The 17,636-nt window shown below is 42.2% G+C and overlaps 1 protein-coding gene across 2 annotated transcripts in view; it reads left to right on the top strand.

Annotated features, from left to right (window-relative positions):
* The window catches only part of RNGTT (RNA guanylyltransferase and 5'-phosphatase), a 180,700-nt gene extending 166,344 nt beyond the window's left edge, over nucleotides 1-14,356 (top strand). Inside the window, exons 15-16 of one of the 2 annotated variants that reach the window (XM_084514322.1) lie at nucleotides 8,889-9,012; nucleotides 11,558-14,356. In XM_084514322.1, the coding sequence (XP_084370448.1) occupies nucleotides 8,889-9,012; nucleotides 11,558-11,721 (288 nt within the window). In that variant the 3' untranslated portion in view covers nucleotides 11,722-14,356. Of the gene's footprint in view, nucleotides 1-8,888; nucleotides 9,013-11,557 lie in introns of those variants that run through there. The other variant, XM_084514323.1, reaches the window with a different exon arrangement.
* Nucleotides 14,357-17,636: the final 3,280 nt, after the last annotated feature.

Here is a 17,636-nt window from a genome sequence, read left to right as displayed (position 1 = left end):
TTTCCAAGGCAAAAACTGAAATGTGCTAAATATGGGAGATCAAAATTGGGTTTGCTCAGTTCTGGTCTTAGTTCGTGGGTACATTCTCCATTCTCTCTGTACCACCTCAACATTTTCAAGTATTAATAGGATTTTTAGATGTTGAAAACATTTATAAATTTATAATCTTGCTCCCTACCCCCAACCTGCCTAATAATGCTTTCATAGCATGTTTAATAATTTACATATCACTTAGATACCAGTATTTGATAATGTCAGCGTGCCAAATGCAACTTGCAGTGTTATGTGTTTCTTCATATGACTGCTATAGTGAGAATATAAAGAAAAATTCTGATCGTATCTTTTTTTTCTGTTGTCATTCAGTGATGTTCCAAGGCAGAGAAATGTGAAGCACGGGGAAAGCAGCGCTGCTAACAAACCAGTTTGGGCTTTGTTAGGCAGTGGATAGACACATGAATATATTACATATGATTATCATAAAATTACGGCCTGGAAATTGAACAGTCATGCTGCTGCATTTTAGGCAGTACATTTATAATAAGCAGTAATAAAGTAAACACTTTGAATGGGTAGAAGAACAGGCGTTGCTTGCGACCACAAATGTATGTTCAATCGGTGCTTTCGAAGCTCAATTTAACAAAGCAAACAGATTTCCTTGTAGCGTTGACACGGTTGTTCGCAGTGGTGAGTTTTTGATTTACGGGGAAAAAAACTTTAAGCATATAAAAGTAGCTGTTTGGGAGAAAAATGGAAGAAAAGACTATGATTCATAATGGCTGTTTTTTGAAAGCTGCGTGTTGTTAAAAGTGGGTTTGAAAGACTCGCTTGCAATTACTTGGTACTTTGGCTTCCAGTTTCAGTTCCTTTTGGTTTGCGCCGATATCATTTGGTGGTTTTCAGAAAGAACAGAAGAAATATCATTTCTAAGAACATTTCACAACCTGGATAAGCAATGGCTAGAATTAGGTTCAGGGCCTGATCCTGGTAACTCTAGCACAAACTAATTGGTTTTATGAAACTGCCCCGAGGTGTATAACTTACAAGAATAAGAGTTTGTAGAGCCAGGGCCCAAATAAATAGCAAAAGATGCTATCTGAGTTGGAAAAGTACTTTTTTTTTTTTCCAGTCGGCACAGGAAGGCTGATGGGAAGCTTCTGATGGCACAGCTGCAGGGCTTCTCCCTGCAAACTGATCCATGGGGGTACGGCAGCAAGCAACAGCTCTTGTCGAGTGTGAGACAGACAGATAAAACGAGGTAAAAACAGACTTCTACGGTAGTAACAACCTGGATGTAGAGAAAAGATGAAAAACAGCCCTATGAGAAAGTATAGTGTAAAACTGAGGTATGCTAAACACCAGCACTTGTTCTAAGACCCCTGGCCAACATGCAGAAGAGACTGTGTCAGAATTAACTTCTTCATCCCGTCCTGACAGTCGCCTCTCTGGTTTGGAAGTACAGAAATAGTGGAGCCAGAGGTTGTAAAACAGTCGATAGCCTTGCTTTGTCTCTGGAAGATTTGTTTTGGTTTTTGCTGATAAATTATTAAAGAGATCTCAGCTGCCCTGTGTTGCTGGATTTCTTGGTATCATGAGTGTAAGTACCTAAGGGGTAATTACGACGGGGTTTGAGAACCTAATGGGGGGGGTAAATGCTTTCCCTGGTGTGTGACCACAGACCATCTCTCTCTGCTTCCCCATTTGCAAGCTGAGAATAGTAAGCCTTATGAAATTCATAATTTATGAATGAGGTAAGTGTTGTTTTCAAAGTGTAGTCTTTGTTGGTGCATGACTCTTGTGGCTGGATCTTTGTTTCTTAGCATGCAGAGCTCTCAGTTTGGGGCTGTCTCCCTTCTGTAGAAGCAGTTTGAGTGAATAAAAAACACAAATCAGGGTTAAGAGTGGCTTTCATGGACTAGCTCATGTCAAGCAGAAATACAGTCCTCAAAATAATTCAGGTTCTGGGTGAAATGTTTCCCCCAGGAGCCACTGCTGCATTATGATTACAGCTTTTCAGTCAACCCACACCACATCTCCTTGCTGGTTTAGCTCTGTCTTTCCTCTCTTGCAGTTTCTTACCTTCCTCATGGGGAGCAGCTTTTTTTCAGTAACCTCCAGGGGGTTCCTTATCCTACAGTGAAAGGTTTTGGGTTTTGTTTTCTGTGTAACCCCCTCAACAGTTCTTTGCTTGCATCTGCCTGTTTTAGTTCAGGACTTGGACAAATGCCCTCAAGTTTCAGCATTCAGGGATGCTGAAGGGCTGACAGATTGCGGTGCCGAATCCACGAGGGCTACCTCTGGCCCCTGCAGAGTTCTTCCAGGTGCTTGTGGTGATTCTTCTTACCTGTTTCTCCAAATTCACGAGCTGTAGAGCAAGTGAAGCTCTGTTGGCACCAAATACACATCATCTCTGCGTGTGTTCGCACTGACTCCTGCCTTGAGAGCTCCGTTACAGCTGTCCTACCACCTGGAGGGTTGCTGAAGTTGCCCCATCCCCTACAGGTTCCTCCTCTTCCACTGGTGCGTGCTGGGGGTCAGACTGCCACGAGGTGCTTTTTTAATACAACTTTATTTAGGAACTCAACCCAGTGGAGGTACGCTGAGTTCACCAGTCCTTAGCACAGGGTTCTTCTGTTTCGCATCTTCTGCAGAAGATGCACAGGGAGATCTGGTTTGCTTTGATCCAGAAACCTCTGGTGATGAGGGTGCCTGGGCGGGGGCTACCTATCTGGGACAACTTCCATTCATTTACCTTGTCAAGACCCGTGGTCCCAAACAAAGCTCAGAAGAACACAGGTTTCTTACAGGTAGTTCAAATGGTGTCGTAAGGGTGGGTGTACCCTGTAACCTTCCAGGATACATTAAGAAATCTATTTCCAGCTGGCACAGCAAGTCATTAAGCTTGTAATATCACCAAAGCAAGGAAGGTTTGTTATTCCTGATGTTGCCATCAGTCAGTTGTCAGGAAAGCCCCAGGACTGCAACCCATTTTATGCATAAGGAAATGGTATCCATATTTGAAATTACTACATGTAATGTTTTCTCAGAGAATATCTTAATCTTACATATTAACAGGAAAGAATAAATCATGAACTATGAGGACTAGACACTGGAAGTCTACAAAAAAAATCTACAATTCAGAAAAACCATGCTCTTGTGGCTTTGAATCACACCATTTTCCTTCTTGGTTTGTTCCATGATCTTCCAGCATTGGGTCTTAGCAATGTGGTTGTGAACAAAAATGTTAAAATTTTTGTATTTTTTACGTTCCTTCCCAGGAATGAGATCTCAAAATCGGAGCATTTCCATTTCCTATGCACGCAAGAAGCGGCATAGCTACATCCCAAAGGCTTCTTTCGTGTTAAATAAACGTATCAGCTGCATTGTGTTTACCCAGGCTGATCAGTGTTTGTTGGGTAATACATTACTTAAAAGGACACACAATCAGTATGTTTAATTTAGCAACAGAATTGGATTACCAGTGCTGTTATTTCACTTTTGACACATCTATGGTTTTGATAAAATAATCTCTTGAATTGTATTAAGAAATGGATATTAAATTACATTACGAAATCTCTTCTGGCTTGAGTGAAAATATGAAGCAATTGACTTAACTGATGAATTTCTGCCAGTTGTCAGTGTTAATATTTGTGGGTCTGTGTACAGTAATGGTACGTACAGGCATTTAATAACCACCCTTTGTGTTTCTGTAATTCTTTGAGAAGTTTTAGTTTTACTGTGGAAAATATAAAATACTCTACATGAAGGGGGAAGAAAATTCTTTAAAGCATCTGAAGAAGCTGTCCAAAAATTGGGAAGAAGCGCTGAAGGGATAGCTTGGAGTCTGAAGCCTTCAGAAATACCTCATTTTGAGTTTGGCTTATCACTTTATCTTCAGGAGCTGTTCATTTTGTTACTGCTGCTGCCTTGTTTCAGTCTCCATCCTGTTCCTTCAGGAAGCCAGGACCGCTCTTCGTTTGCTCTTCGTTACTGCTACGGAGTCATAGGCGCAGCGGGCAGGTTAATTTTCTCTATTGTGTAGGTCACTCAGAACTGCTTGAGAAGTTCAGAAACGATGTCTGTAACGCTGCACCGGAGTGTGGTGGGGCTGTCCCAGCGTTTGACAGGAACAGAAGGCAGGATTTGGGATGTGCTGTTCTGCTGGAGAGGCTTCGCTTCCTAAGCTGTCACTGGTGGCTGAACGTACCCCAGTCTCCTCAGGGCAAAGGAGCTTGCAAATGTCATGTTCTTGGATGGTTCTTGGAAAAAACGTGGTTTCACGTTTGCAGAGAAGGGTGGGCTGCAGTTCTCCTCCAGCAGGGCGCTGGGAAGCCACCCAAGGGCTTCTCCCTCGTGTGCGTAGGGCTGGTCGCTTCTTTTGGAATGTGCTCATTTTGCTTGTTTGTTTGCTTCGGCTGGGAGAATGCATCCTAATGGAGAAAAGTTAGTTATGTGATCAGAGAGGAAGAATTTTCTTTCTAGACCTTCTGTGGCAGCTCTAAGCTTTTTTTTTCCACTGCAGGCATTGAAACTTGAGGTTAAAAAAAGAAAGCAGTTTGTGTGCTTGAGCCATTATCAAAAAAGAATGCCTCCATTGCACATGGTAGCTATTAAAAAAATCTATTTTCTGAGAAGGACCTGCTCTATCTTGCCTCTGTGTTATAATTCCTTGTTTACTTCTCTATTTAGAAATAAAGATCTTTTTAATTTCATAAGGTTTCAACTGCTGCTTTTGCTTATTTGTTCTTATGAAAGTTACCATTTTCTGTGTCTACTGTTGTGATCGTTTCTTCTGGGATCTCGGAAACAGGCTGATGACTTTGCATGTGGAATAAGCAAGAGAAATAGCTGCATTGAAGAACAATTTTCTTTCTATAAATGTTTGGTAATAGAGGGGAAAGTGCAACAAAAGGCATTTAAATAGAGAAAGGATTGGAAATGGAGAAAGGATTGGATATAGGATGTTAAGATTTTGCTTACAAACATATGACTGTCTTTTAAATAGACTATTTCCTGAGATAAAATAATTTCAATTGCTTTGAAAAACGTATGTATATAGAAACATAGGTCTTCTTTCAGTCAAGTCTCCATTTATCCAAAAACTTACCTCTTTTTTTCTTTAAGAACTTGAATATGAGAAAACATGAGCATTTGTAAAGTTTAAGATTGTCCATTCTGGACTTGCTTTCTGAAATATTAACTACTTTAATTTCTTACCATTAATACCTCTTATGTAAAGTAGCAGCTTGCCCAGGAATTTCTCTCTCCTTAGAAATTAGGGATGATGAGGCTAATGCTTGAACCAAGTCTTCAAAGAAAATAAACACGTGTCAAGTAAAACAAAGAGTGACTCAATGGGGGACATGGTGGCCCAGTCTGATCAGCAAGTGCTGAGTGCACAGAAAAACCTTGGCTACCAGTAGTATCACAGCAAATGCAGCTATTTTCAGGGGACCAGACCTAACTACATTCAGTGTAAATGGTTTCTCCTCTTTCCAAGATTTTTTTGCATCCTGCCCTGACTTAATGTAACATGTGGCTGCGTATAAACATGCTGCTGTGATTCATCTCAAAATGACTCCATTAGTCTGCTAAGCGAGGCAACTTAAGACGTGTTAGGTGTTTCACTTTTTTAATGTATATATATTTTTCTGAAAATGGGGAATGGAGGGAGACTGATGTGAAAAAACAACCGTTTTTCACAGCGAATAGCACAGATGATGGTGGCAGTGGGAAACCTCTCTCAGCAGGGACAGGCAAGTAGCTGTTTTTTTCTTGTAGGCTAATGTTCTTAGGGGATGGTCTGTGTTGTGTCCAGCCAGATTTGGTGGTGAGCTGTTGCTAAAGCGGGGGTGCAGCTCTTGCTCACTGTTTTTCCTATCATTTAGCAATCTAGCAGTACACAGCTGTGGCCCAGACCAGAAGCACTGTCCTGATGCACATCACCTTCAACAGCCCAAGTCTAAGATGTGGTCCTCTGGGATTCTAATTCTGACCCGCGGTCTGAAAATAGTCTAGGGAGTGAGTATTTAAGGGAGGCTCCGTGGAGTCCTTCGTGTTTCTGTATTGAAATTTCCATCCTGAAATCACTGAATGCTGGCTCAAGGCGTTTTATCAAAAGGCAGAAGTATTGGCACCCCACCAGGAGCATCGCTGCTGATGCAGATAAGTGTTTTGGCTGAGACCTGCCATCATTCCTAGGACACTTCTCCCATTTCTGAGAAGTGCTGGCTGGGGGAAATACCTCTCAGGAAGGGAAACGGCGGTGCAGTGTTCAGTTACTCCTACAGGCTGTAAAACTTAAGGGGAAGAAGAAAGGCTGAACCAGGAGGACACCATTCGGAGCTGCCCAGAGTGAATTCCCAAAGGGAAGGAGATTCAAAGCAGTTAATTTTGATGGGTTTCCTTTTCCACTCTAAAGCTAAAGCACCAGAAAGTAGCGTGCAGGTGATAGCTGATGTAGGGTGTGAATTACAGATGTGAGCATCGCTGTGGGCTTGGTTAGCCCTGTGTGTAAACAGTGCTCATTTAGAAGTCTACTAGGAAAGAAAAATGGTTTTAATGCTGAAAAATGTGTTGTGCTCAGAGTATTTGTCGTCTTGATCAGAAACCTGGGATTTGGTAAAATGTACATAAAAGCTGCAGTAGATACTTCTATGAGACTGACATCACTTAAAGTATTGGGATCAATATGTGCTGTATTTCTTCCTTTATAAAAGTAATTACTACAACTTGCAGTTGTTAGAGGCTATGATCACCATTTTTCTAACAGGAAAAATCATTTAAGTCAGTGCTTTGGCAGGTGTTCATATTTTGTAGAAGGATGTGTCTCTCAGACTGCTAATGAATGGCCAAGCAAGTATCTAGGTAGTTAATAATGCTGCTTAATTGCCACAGTCAGATAGAGCTGCCGTCTAATTTATTGCTATTCTAAGCATCCAAACACTGCAAGAATGATAAACCACGAGAAAGCCTTACGAGATTGTTATTTAGTTGAAGTCGCTGCCTTCGGTTTTATATATTCCTCTCTCTGGCAGGTGATCCTTTTAACATTTTCCTGCTTTGGCAGAAAATCAGACACGTGGCCGTACCCCCCGCTGCCCCCATTTCCCCTAGGCAGCTGTTTTTGAAGGAGCATACCTTCCCCAGCCAAGAGTCCCTTCCTGTGCTTGTACACCCACAGAGGGCTAGAAAAGGACATTGTTTTTCCTCAATATACCTGACGGAACAAGAATATGGCCAGTGAGCACGTGGCAGTCAAACTTTGGACTGCGTGGAGCTTTTCCAGGGGGATGCGAAGAACTAAGGTGCTGTGCAGAGTGGAGGAGGCTGGAAGAGGCTGGTCATTTGGGTAACTGGTTAATTTTATCCAGGAGGTCATGAGCAGATGCAAACTTTGCTTAAGGATTAAACGATTTTAGGAAAAAAAAGCTCTTTAGAGGTGATGGGATGGTGAAAGGGATAATGCGTGATGTGGAAACCTGACTCTGGCTCTGCAGCCTAGAGCGTAGCAGACGTCAGTTGTAAGCAGGTTGAACAAAATTGTCTTGTAGCACGATTTTTGCTTGACAAGTGAAATCCCAGAGCTCCCTGCTCGGAAAGGAACAGAAATACTCAGAGTAAATGCCAAGCAAAATGTTACGGTCCTGCTTATGAAATTAAGGACAAGGCATGTAGCATGCAGTGTAGGATGACTCAGTCCATGTAGAGAACCTTTTCGTTAATTAATTGCCTTTATCTGGAATTAATGGAAAACAGGTTCACGTGCTTTTTCATGGTATGTGCTATTAAGCTGCCTGCAGACAGTTATGGCCTTTTTGAAACCTGCATCACCCTGACGGTAGTAAATCCCCATGTCACTGCTCGGGAGCGAGTAGGCAACGGAGGTGAAGAATTATGCTAATGAATTGAAATAACCGGCCCCTTTTTATGAAAGCACTTAGGCAAAGATGCTGAACCTGTGAATACAACCCGTGTTGCATTACCCTGTGCAGCTCTTGATGGGTAAACTCTGGCAAACTAAGCGCAGCCAGGAGTTAAATACAGATTTGTACTTATGAAGTGGCTCTTTGGAGCAAAGTGAAGTATATGGGTAAAACTGTTAAAGCCTTAGATAAGGTTCTCCAGTTACCATGGTTACTTGAAATTTTTGCATTGTATCATAGATTAGGATGCATAGGATGAAGTAGCCAAAACAACTAGGAAGGCCAGTGCATGTAAACTACATTTCCAAATCACACGGCATTGCCAAACAGAGACAAATAGCTCAGGATATTGGTTGCTGACAAATCTGTGAATCAGTAACATGAGACCTGAAGGGTATTCATATGTGGCTTGAAGTCCCACATTATTTTGGAGTTACAATTTTATTTTAGTTTTTAAATACAAATGAAGAGGAAAGAGAACAAAAAAAAAAAAAGAAAAAAAAATCCTCAATAAAGTAGAGTGGAATGATTTTCCATAAGCTCTTTCTGGTATTGAAATCTGACATTTGGCTTTGAGACCTTCAACAAAGAAGGTTGATGAAACATGGATAATACATTTCGTGCACTTAGGCTGGCAGTAGCACTTACACTGGAAGCAGTTTATTCCCATGGAAACCCATTTGCATTTGGGCCAGAAGTGACTTTTTTCCCCTCTGCTAGAGCTGCTGATGTTTTAGCATAATATAATTGCTTTATATTGACAGCAGATTTGAAAAGTATTTTTAAAATGTTGAGTAGCTGAGCATATGTATATGGAGATGGAGTCTGTGCAGTTTTCTGTGTAGGCTGGAGGCACGGTACTGAAAAATGCAGGACAGCTCTTTATCTTTCTTGTATTGTCACAAAAAGAAAAAAAAGTGAAATGCATTATTATGTTTATCCCAACTTTTTTTTTTTTTTAAACAGGTAACAAAAGAACTGAAGCAGTATGATAATAAGATTATAGAGTGCAAGTTTGAGAATAACAGCTGGGTCTTCATGAGACAGAGAGTAGACAAAAGTTTTCCAAATGCCTACAGCACTGCCATGGGTGAGTAGAGTAATGCCCTTTAAAACTTCTCAGGCTCACCTTTTGATCTCTTAACTCTGTTCTAGTTTAAGGAGGAAATGTGTTGTGTGTTCTCATTTCTACTTTGAATCCTGGCATATATAACTTATAATAATGCTTCACCATGCAAATGCTTCTGTCATGTTTAGCTTTTATGTGCCATGAATCCTTTGGCTTCAGCAGGGTTGTTTAATGAAGTCAATTAAACAGATACTCTGATGTGCTATTTTACGTAATGCAGCAACAAGTGCCTAAGTCTTTGCAGAACTGCAAACACATACTCAAAAACACTTTCAATGGTAGGGCACACCTTTTAAGTGAGACCCAAGAAAGATTTTATTTACAATGGCACTGCAGTGGTAGTTGACTAACAGACAACAGTTCCTGGTCTTGTGCTGGTTTGTAGTGAAGTAATGCAAACTGGCATGCTACAAGTTGAATTGTTGAACAAAAAATCCATTATAATTTCACCTCTATTCAAAATGCCAGAAGCATTATTTGGTGGATGGACAAGAAAACTAATAAGAGAAAATGTCATCTGAAGTTTCCACACGGGTATCACAAACAATGAAGAGGGAAGCAAATGAAAGGTGTTGGCTTATCCCTGTGGAATTATGAGAGTTTTGTTTTCTTCTACTGAAAATGATTTTGTCAAGTTTTGTAAATTAAGCACTGTTGTTTACTTTCAGGTAAAGTCTAAAAAGTTGAATAAAAATGTACAAGGTTGAGTAGTGTCCAACAATAGTCATGTTGATACTGACTTTTTTTAGGAGCCAAAATGAAATTTAATCATATTTAAGACCACGTTGTTTGCTAGAACATGCATAGAATATGTAGGATTTTTTCTAAGCCATTCTACTTATATTTCTGCCTCAGCAGTGAGTAGATTTTCTGGCATAAACAAAATGTGGTCATTTGTCAGGAAATAATAAATCTGTTGGCACCTTAGGGGGAACCATCACAAAATGTAGCTGAAAGACTTCTCGTCTTTAAGGAGTATCATATTTTTTCTTTCCTTAATTCTTAAGAGCATGTGCAGCTGCCCTTTTTGTCTTCATATTTTCTCTTTGTGGAGCAGTTAAGTTTTTCTTGACTTTTCCATATCAAAACAATAATGAACTCCTTAAAAATAAAATAACTTAAATGCTACAGGAAGAACTGTTTTGTAAGAGATACTAAAATTTTTCCATAGGAATTTTTAGAATAGAATGGTCCCTTTTTTTTACTTCAATTTTCCATTTTTGAGCAGCCAGAGTCAGGAAAGTATATGCCGATTGTTACTTAAAACAATGCTATGTTGCAAGTAAATTTTAGGGAGTCCTACTGTGGTTTAATAATGTAGGGAGTCAACAGATTTTTATTTTTCCACAAAGTTGCATTCATACTGTAGCCAGTCCTACCTGCTACACATTATCCTCTCATAATCTTCTACCTTTTTCCAAGACAGCCACAGTATTCATACTTCATTTCTTGCCCTTTTGTTGGTGGTGGATTTGTTTGTTTGTTTGTTTTGTACTCCCTGAATCTCTAGGGAGGATTAACTAGGAGTATAGAAGAGGAGCACAAAGTTACATCTGAAAATTATTAATAATATAGGAACACAAAATCATTCAGGTTGGAAAAAACCCTCAAGATCATCAAGTCTAACCATCCACCTAACGCTACCAAATCCACCACTAAACCACGTCCCTTGGTGCCACGTCCACACTCCACCACTTCCCTGGGCAGCCCGTTCCGATGCCTGACCAACCCTTCTGTGAAGAAACCCTTCGTCATGCCCAATTTAAACCTCTCTTTGTGCCATTTGTTTTAAGAGAATTGAGCCTTTTTATGTGATCCATAAAGCCCTGCTGGCCATAATTTAGAAGCTATGGTCTGGGTGGTTGTGTTAAGTAACATGAACGTGCTTATCCATGCATGCCTTGGCCACCGAGCGGGACCGCGGCCTTGTCCACCATGAGACCTGGTGTGCTAGACACACCCCTGGCTTGGCATCAGGTTTCTCTGTCACGCAAAAATGTGTGGGTAAACAAGTGTTGTGCATTGGGTTTATAGTGTTTGTAGTACTTAGTGGAAAAACAGAGTGGCCTGAGTTTAGAGGTTTTCACTGCTAACAGTCTTGTTTTGAAGTATTAGGATTTGGGTAGTGTCTTAAGGCCAGGCCCCACGAGGCGTTTGTTGCCATTCCTTGCCTCCATATGACATCAGTTCCTGGCATGTTTGTAGTTGCTGCATGAAGAAGTGCACACACAACCTCAGACACACATGTGTATGCCTTTTTTTGGTTAAAAATAGCAGTTCCCATGAGGTCGATGGCCGCTGTGGCAGTGGTGCTTTGCTGACCTCTGAGGCGAAGCAGGGGTGGTTGACTCCTGACAGAGCAGCCTTGTGCAATTACGCGTTAAGGCCAACTACTTGAGCCAAATTACATTATTTATTTTGCAACGAGGGGGATCAAATTATCCAAGTGCAATAAATACTGCAACAAATTGGGTTGGTAACTTCAGAACGTGCTCTTTGTCCCCAGCTGTGTGCAATAGCATCCAGAACCCGGTCACGAAGGAGATGCTGTTCGAGTTCATCGACAGGTGTACAGCAGCTTCCCAAGGACAGACACGGAAACACCACCTCGACCCTGACACCGAACTCATGCCGCCCCCGCCGCCCAAGAGGCCGCGCACCATCACATAAGGCCCCGGTCTCAGCAGACGGCGTGTTTACACTGCTGCAGAAGGTGAAATACGAGTGTGAGGGCTGGAAAAAGAAATACCTGAATTGCTGTAAATACCTAGGTGTGTTTTTCCTTTTTTTTTTCCTTTTTGTTTTGTTTTTCTCCAAATTCCACATCATGAACGGACGTTGGTTTGTAACTGACAAAGTCAACCTTACCGTCTGGTATCTGAAGATGAAATTTCCAAAGGTTTAGACAAGAACAGTACAGTGGAATCAAGGGAAAGCTGCCTTGTTTATATACGGATATCTTTTCACCTTTAATTTATAATGTCAGCAATCTGGAACTGAGAAAACATTGGAATGCTGTACTTTTTAGAAGCCGTGTTTAAAAAAAGAGAAAAACTTTTTTTTATTATTATTATTGTTATTCAACTGGTTGCAGTTTGTCACCCATAGTATAATTTATCCTAGTTTCCCTGCATTTCTGAGACTTGTGTTTAAAAGCAAACAGCAATGTTGTTTCCGCACTGTGTTGGTTAAAAACTAAGCCTTCTTAGATTTCACTAATTTTAATATTAGCTGGGTTTTTGTTGTTGAAATATTAAAAAAGTGAATCCCTCTTGTAAATAGCATCCTTTTGAAAGGGAACGTGCTGGGTGTTTTATTTTTTTCTCTGTTTGAACCTAACACACCAAATGTATAGTGGGCTGATTTTAGCTTTGCCTTCTAAGTTCCTCTGTAGATAAGGAATACACCAAATCTTTAGCGTTAAGGTCTCTGTTCTGAGACTGATTCTAGTACAGGGCTTAGTTCTCCACAGTGATACTATTGTAAATATTACGAAAAAAAGTACACTTCACTGTGATATGCAAGAGTTACAACCAGTGCTATCGACGACGTCTTAGATCCAGGCGCTAAATGGCAAAAGAATTGCCAGACAGCTCCTGCGTGAAGGCGAAGGCAGTTTCAGCGGGAGACAGCTGTGTCGCAGGGAAGGTCTCCTGGCTGGGGTAATTTGCAGGGTTCATTTTTTGTGAAAACGAACCATTTATGAGGGTGGTCAGGGTTGGCTGTCCAACGATACAGCACAAAGCCACTGTCTGACTTCCCTCCGAACCAAACGGAGCAGCACGTTAATACGTGGTGGCTCTCAGGGCAGTGCATTGGCAGCTGTCGGTGATACTGATTCTGGGAAGCTGCCTCCTCGTTGTCTCGTGGAGGAGCTGTTCTGAGCTGGGGTCAATTAGAAACCAAACTATCGCAGATTTTAAAGTTTACTGTCAATTTAACAAGCAGGGATCTGATCGGCTTTTCCTATAGTTTACTTACCGTGTCAGTACGAGTCATCCTTCATCCAGCAGTCTGATCAGTAACGATCCTCAATGCGTTATAACTACAGTACGTTTCCATTTGGATGAGTTTTAATGTTTGTAAGCAAAATTAACTCCTGCAATATTTCCTTTTCTATGTGGAAACCTTAGGACTACGCTTTGTGGTGGCTTCTCTTGCTGTTTCAACCTGCTGTGTAAATACACGTGGCATCATTTAGGTGGTGTTCCTCGCGTCTCTTTCTGGGATATTCCACACGTGTTTCAGAGAACCGAAGGAGTTAAATAAGTTACTTTTTATACTACGGTAAAACTTGAGGGGAAAAAAATGTGTTCATCAAAGTTCTTTTCTCAACTGTACATAGTTTCTGCATATTATCTATAGAAAAGATATAATGTCACCTATGCAAGGTGCAAAATCATCTCTTCAAAAGAGCCTTATGAATTTGTTGTGAAAACCTATGCAGCCTCTATGCATCTTGCATTGAAACACGCAGTTAATTATTTCTTCACCACTTAGTATAAGCATTTTCCCCCCAATTACACTCATCGCTGAGATTGTTAAAACAAACTTTTTGTCGCCAATCCTCATGGTTCTGTGGCAATTGCAACTTATATGATGATTGCAGCCTTTTAAATGAGTTACTGCATTTCATTCTTGTGAGGATGTCTCCAGGCTGTCTCCTTCTTTCTCCTTCCCAGCCCTCGCATCTTGTATTTCAACAAGACCTAGCTTCTGGTTTACCTTTTACTTTGGAGCTGCGGGAATCAGGCTGCAGCTCGCTTCCATGTGCATTCCACCAAGCTCATGAACGTGTTGTAGCCCTTGTATCCGGACAGCATCTTTTCACACTCTACTTGAAATGGGTATTTTGAAAGAGCAGTGGCTCTGAGGAAGGTTAGAGCTCCATGTTCACGTTTGATTATAGAACAATCCTTGCACTATGACCTGTAGCTTTTCAGAGAGGTCAATTGCCTTTGCTTTTCTGGAATCTGCTGGTTGAATGAAGAACCTGACAAAACCAAACAGAATTTCACTTGGACCAGATGGGTTTCATGCTGTGAGAAATGCAGACCTGCTTTGTCTGCTATTAGATGTTTGAGACTGAAGCTAAGAAGCAAGGAAGAGTCTGTGCCAGGAAAATAATGATAATAAAAAAAATAACTTGTCTACTTTTTGGTGTACAGCATGATATCATCCACTGTTACGTCTTTTGTTAAATATATAATTAAAATTTGGTTTCAGTGGAGTTTCCAAAAAATGTAAGTACATTCCTCTGCAAACTATGTATTAAGTATTTTAATAAAGTCAATGGTTTAAAATACTGCTGCTAAGGATGTGTTTGTTTACTTCTGAGGCCCTGTGCTATCCTGGTATCAGTTCAAGCACCAAAACACTGTGGTTACTACTCTTCAGTCCTCCAAGGTGGTTTTCCACATTTGTCAGAGGTCAGAGGCTTTTCTCTCGAGCCTCCCAGCCCCTGAGCCAGTGGTGGTAGTGATCCATTATGCCATTTTTTAAGTACACAGTGATCCATTATGCCATTTTTAAATACAATTCGCTGCTCCTAGAACCAAAAGGAAACCAAAAGGTGTATGAAGTACCCATTTTATGACAGGCTAACGTTAGGTAGCTTATCCAACTCAGCGTTAGAGTGCAGTTGTATGAGAAGTTGTGCACGAGGCAGCTGCCAAGCCAGGCCTGGCATTTGAGCACACCTGGGGAGGTTCAGTAACTTCTTTAACTCCCGTCCCGTGGTCTGTGTGCATTTGGGAGGCAGGCTGGCGTGCCTGGCACATCGTGCTGTGGTTCGTGTCGGCTTGTTCACGAGAGGAGTCCTTCAGCATCCCCACTCCTCAGCGCAGCAGCTCATCAGTGTGGTGTCTGTGAGGTGTGACTTTGTATTTGCATAATGTGTAACGCATAATTGTGTCTCAGGACCCAGGAGTATTCACAAAGGCTTTGGCACAGCGAGCTAATCTCCTAGGATTCATCTGCAGTCAGTGCAGAGAAGATGAGAGCAGAAGTTCAATTTGTTCCTCCTGCATCCCTCCTGCAGATGTCTGTCTGTCTCTGCAGAGTCTCCTCTACCAGTTCCTTTTTGAATCGATATTATGCGCGTCCTTTTATGTCAGTCCCCTGTGCTATTATGCTCTTCTGAGCACAGCATTAAACATTTTATTGAGTGTAAATCTTGGTGCATCAAAATCGCTGCAGTGGTCAATGAAATTTATAATCTCATTAAAAGTATTGGATTAGTTGGTCAAGAGCTATTTATTTTCCATATGTGGCGTTGCTTTCCTTTGTACCTCCTTAACCCAATCCTAAATCCCAGCCGTTCTGCTAACTTCCCTCAGACCGACATTTGGCTGAAATGCCTGATGTGGCCGGATCACTTCCACCCTTCTAAAAACAGTGGCTCAGGGTTTGCTGTTCTGTTCAGGGGAAATCAAAGCAGCACCTGCCAGCTGGGCCGGTATTCATCATACATGTACGAGCAAGGAGCCTCTCCTCCTTCCCTCCCTCATGACCCTCGTCCCCTTATTTCCTGTACAAACAGAGGTAAGTCGCACTCGGTGTGCTGACGTCCGGGTTAATTAGTGAATGCACGCAGAGGGAGCACGGGGCACTGTTCTTTCTGCTTCCCTGGTGAGATCCTGCTGACCTCCACAGCGAGCCGAGAGCGTGCGTGCAGGTGCAGGGATGTGTAGGGCTGGGGCTGGAGGTTGATTGAGACATACACAGCACGGTTTTTCCCTCCGCCAGGCTCATTTTTAATCTGTTTTATTTCAGTCCGCAGGGAGCAGTCGAGGAGTACCTGAGCACGCTGCAAGAAGCGCTGGTGCCAGAGCCTCCCGCTGACGGCGCGCCCCACGTGTGGAAACGTGAGGGATGCTCAAGGAACCCGATGAGAGGAGGACAATCTCGCTTTCCACTGTGGCAAAAAAGAAATAAAACCTAAGTGAAACCCATTTGCAGTTTGTCTGGAAAACACTGGACATAAAAATAAGCCAAAAAATTAATGAAATCCAATTATAGTCAAGTCGGCTCCCATGATAGGAGTTTATTTAATAAGAAGCACTGCTCGTGCCCCCTTTCTCCCTCCTTTTTCTCCTCCCTCTGTATCTTTGTGCCTATTTGACTAGCAGAAGGCAGGCAAATTGGGTTCGGGAGCATTCATCTATGATACTTTGAGAAAATTAAATGTTGATTAACTCCTGTGTTCACAGCTTCCTCTAGTGCGAGGAGGCGATAAGGTTATCGTACCAAATGCGCCTGAGCCGAGCGTGTAACGCTGGAGGAACAGCACCTTCTTGTTACTGAAACAGACTCCGAAGAGTTTGTGAACTCATTTGACCATCAAAAGATGGAAAATTTTCAACCAAATGGTGGAAATGGTTTCCCCCCAGCTCACACCCCGCCAGCAGGAATGATCAAGTTTTGGCAGCTGGTGCTGTCTGTTGTGTATTTAAGGACTTCCAGCCTCCTCCTCGGGTTCAGTGTATGGACAGCCTTATGCAAGATCTTTTCAATGAAGAATTCCGGTTTGAAAATAGGGAGGTTTGGGACCCATGAAGTAAGTGCTAGGAAAGCACTAAAGAGCCAAAAAAAAGTCTTTTTTTCCTCATCAGGCGGTGGAAAGCTCGCATCTCTGAAAGGATTTCTGGTCTTTATAGCAGTGGGCTGCTGGGCTAACGCACTTCCTCCTGCCACGACAGTTTGTTCTTTTAACAGAAAAGATTTAGTATGTTACCGGTGGGCTGGAAAATCAATGGCACGAGATCAATGATCATTCTGCTGCCGGGTAGGACTTACTCGTGTGAGCGAGCGAGTGACCCGCTGCTGTCCTGCACAAATAACCCGTGGCAGGCAAACGCTGGAGTTTGGAAAGTTGCGTTTGGCTTTGTGCTTTTCGCCATTTGCTGACCAGTGGAAATGGGCTCACACCAACATGGAGTGAGAGCAGCAGCCTGCAGCGCTGGGGCTCCTCGCCTTATTGATGGAGAAAAGAGTTTTTAGCATGCATGCCCCTGTCTCTGCTCAGGACTGTGCCCGAAACACTTGTTAATGCTGCAAAGACAGGGGAAAAAAAAAAAAAAAAAAAAGGAGCATCTCTCACTAAGTATAAAATGCAAGATTTACCGCGTTAGGCAGCAGCTCCTGATAAATTGACTGGCAAAATATTTTCCAAGTTTGTGGAGATTTGACAAAATTAGCCATTCCCTAAAGCCAGTTGTGAGCGCAGAGCATTTCTGCTTTCACACACAGTTTTGGGAGGAAAAACAGAGCAATTCCTGTACAGGCAGCCGGGTTATGAAAACTGACAGAGCATTGCTTGTGTGGAGAGGTTTTAAATGATGCACGAGGGACTGGTTAGCGTGTGATATGCAAATGCAAATCTATCCTTGAGGCACCGCGGCTACAAAACGGCTCACAATAATGCTCATTTATCGGAAAGCCATTTCTTACTGCGGATTCCTCCCTCCCAGAGCAGCAGGGCTCCTTTCCGGAGTGCCTTGGTCCATCGCGTGGGCTTTGCCTGCCTTTGCCGAAAAAAAATGGTTATGGGTCACTGCGTACCCCTGAGGATCTCAGCAACGATT

Source organism: Aythya ferina (genome assembly GCF_964211825.1).
Source record: "Aythya ferina genome assembly, chromosome: 3".
Lineage (NCBI taxonomy): Eukaryota > Metazoa > Chordata > Aves > Anseriformes > Anatidae > Aythya > Aythya ferina.
The sequence above is the reverse complement of the archived record's forward strand: the minus strand, read 5'-3'. Positions and strand labels throughout refer to the sequence as shown.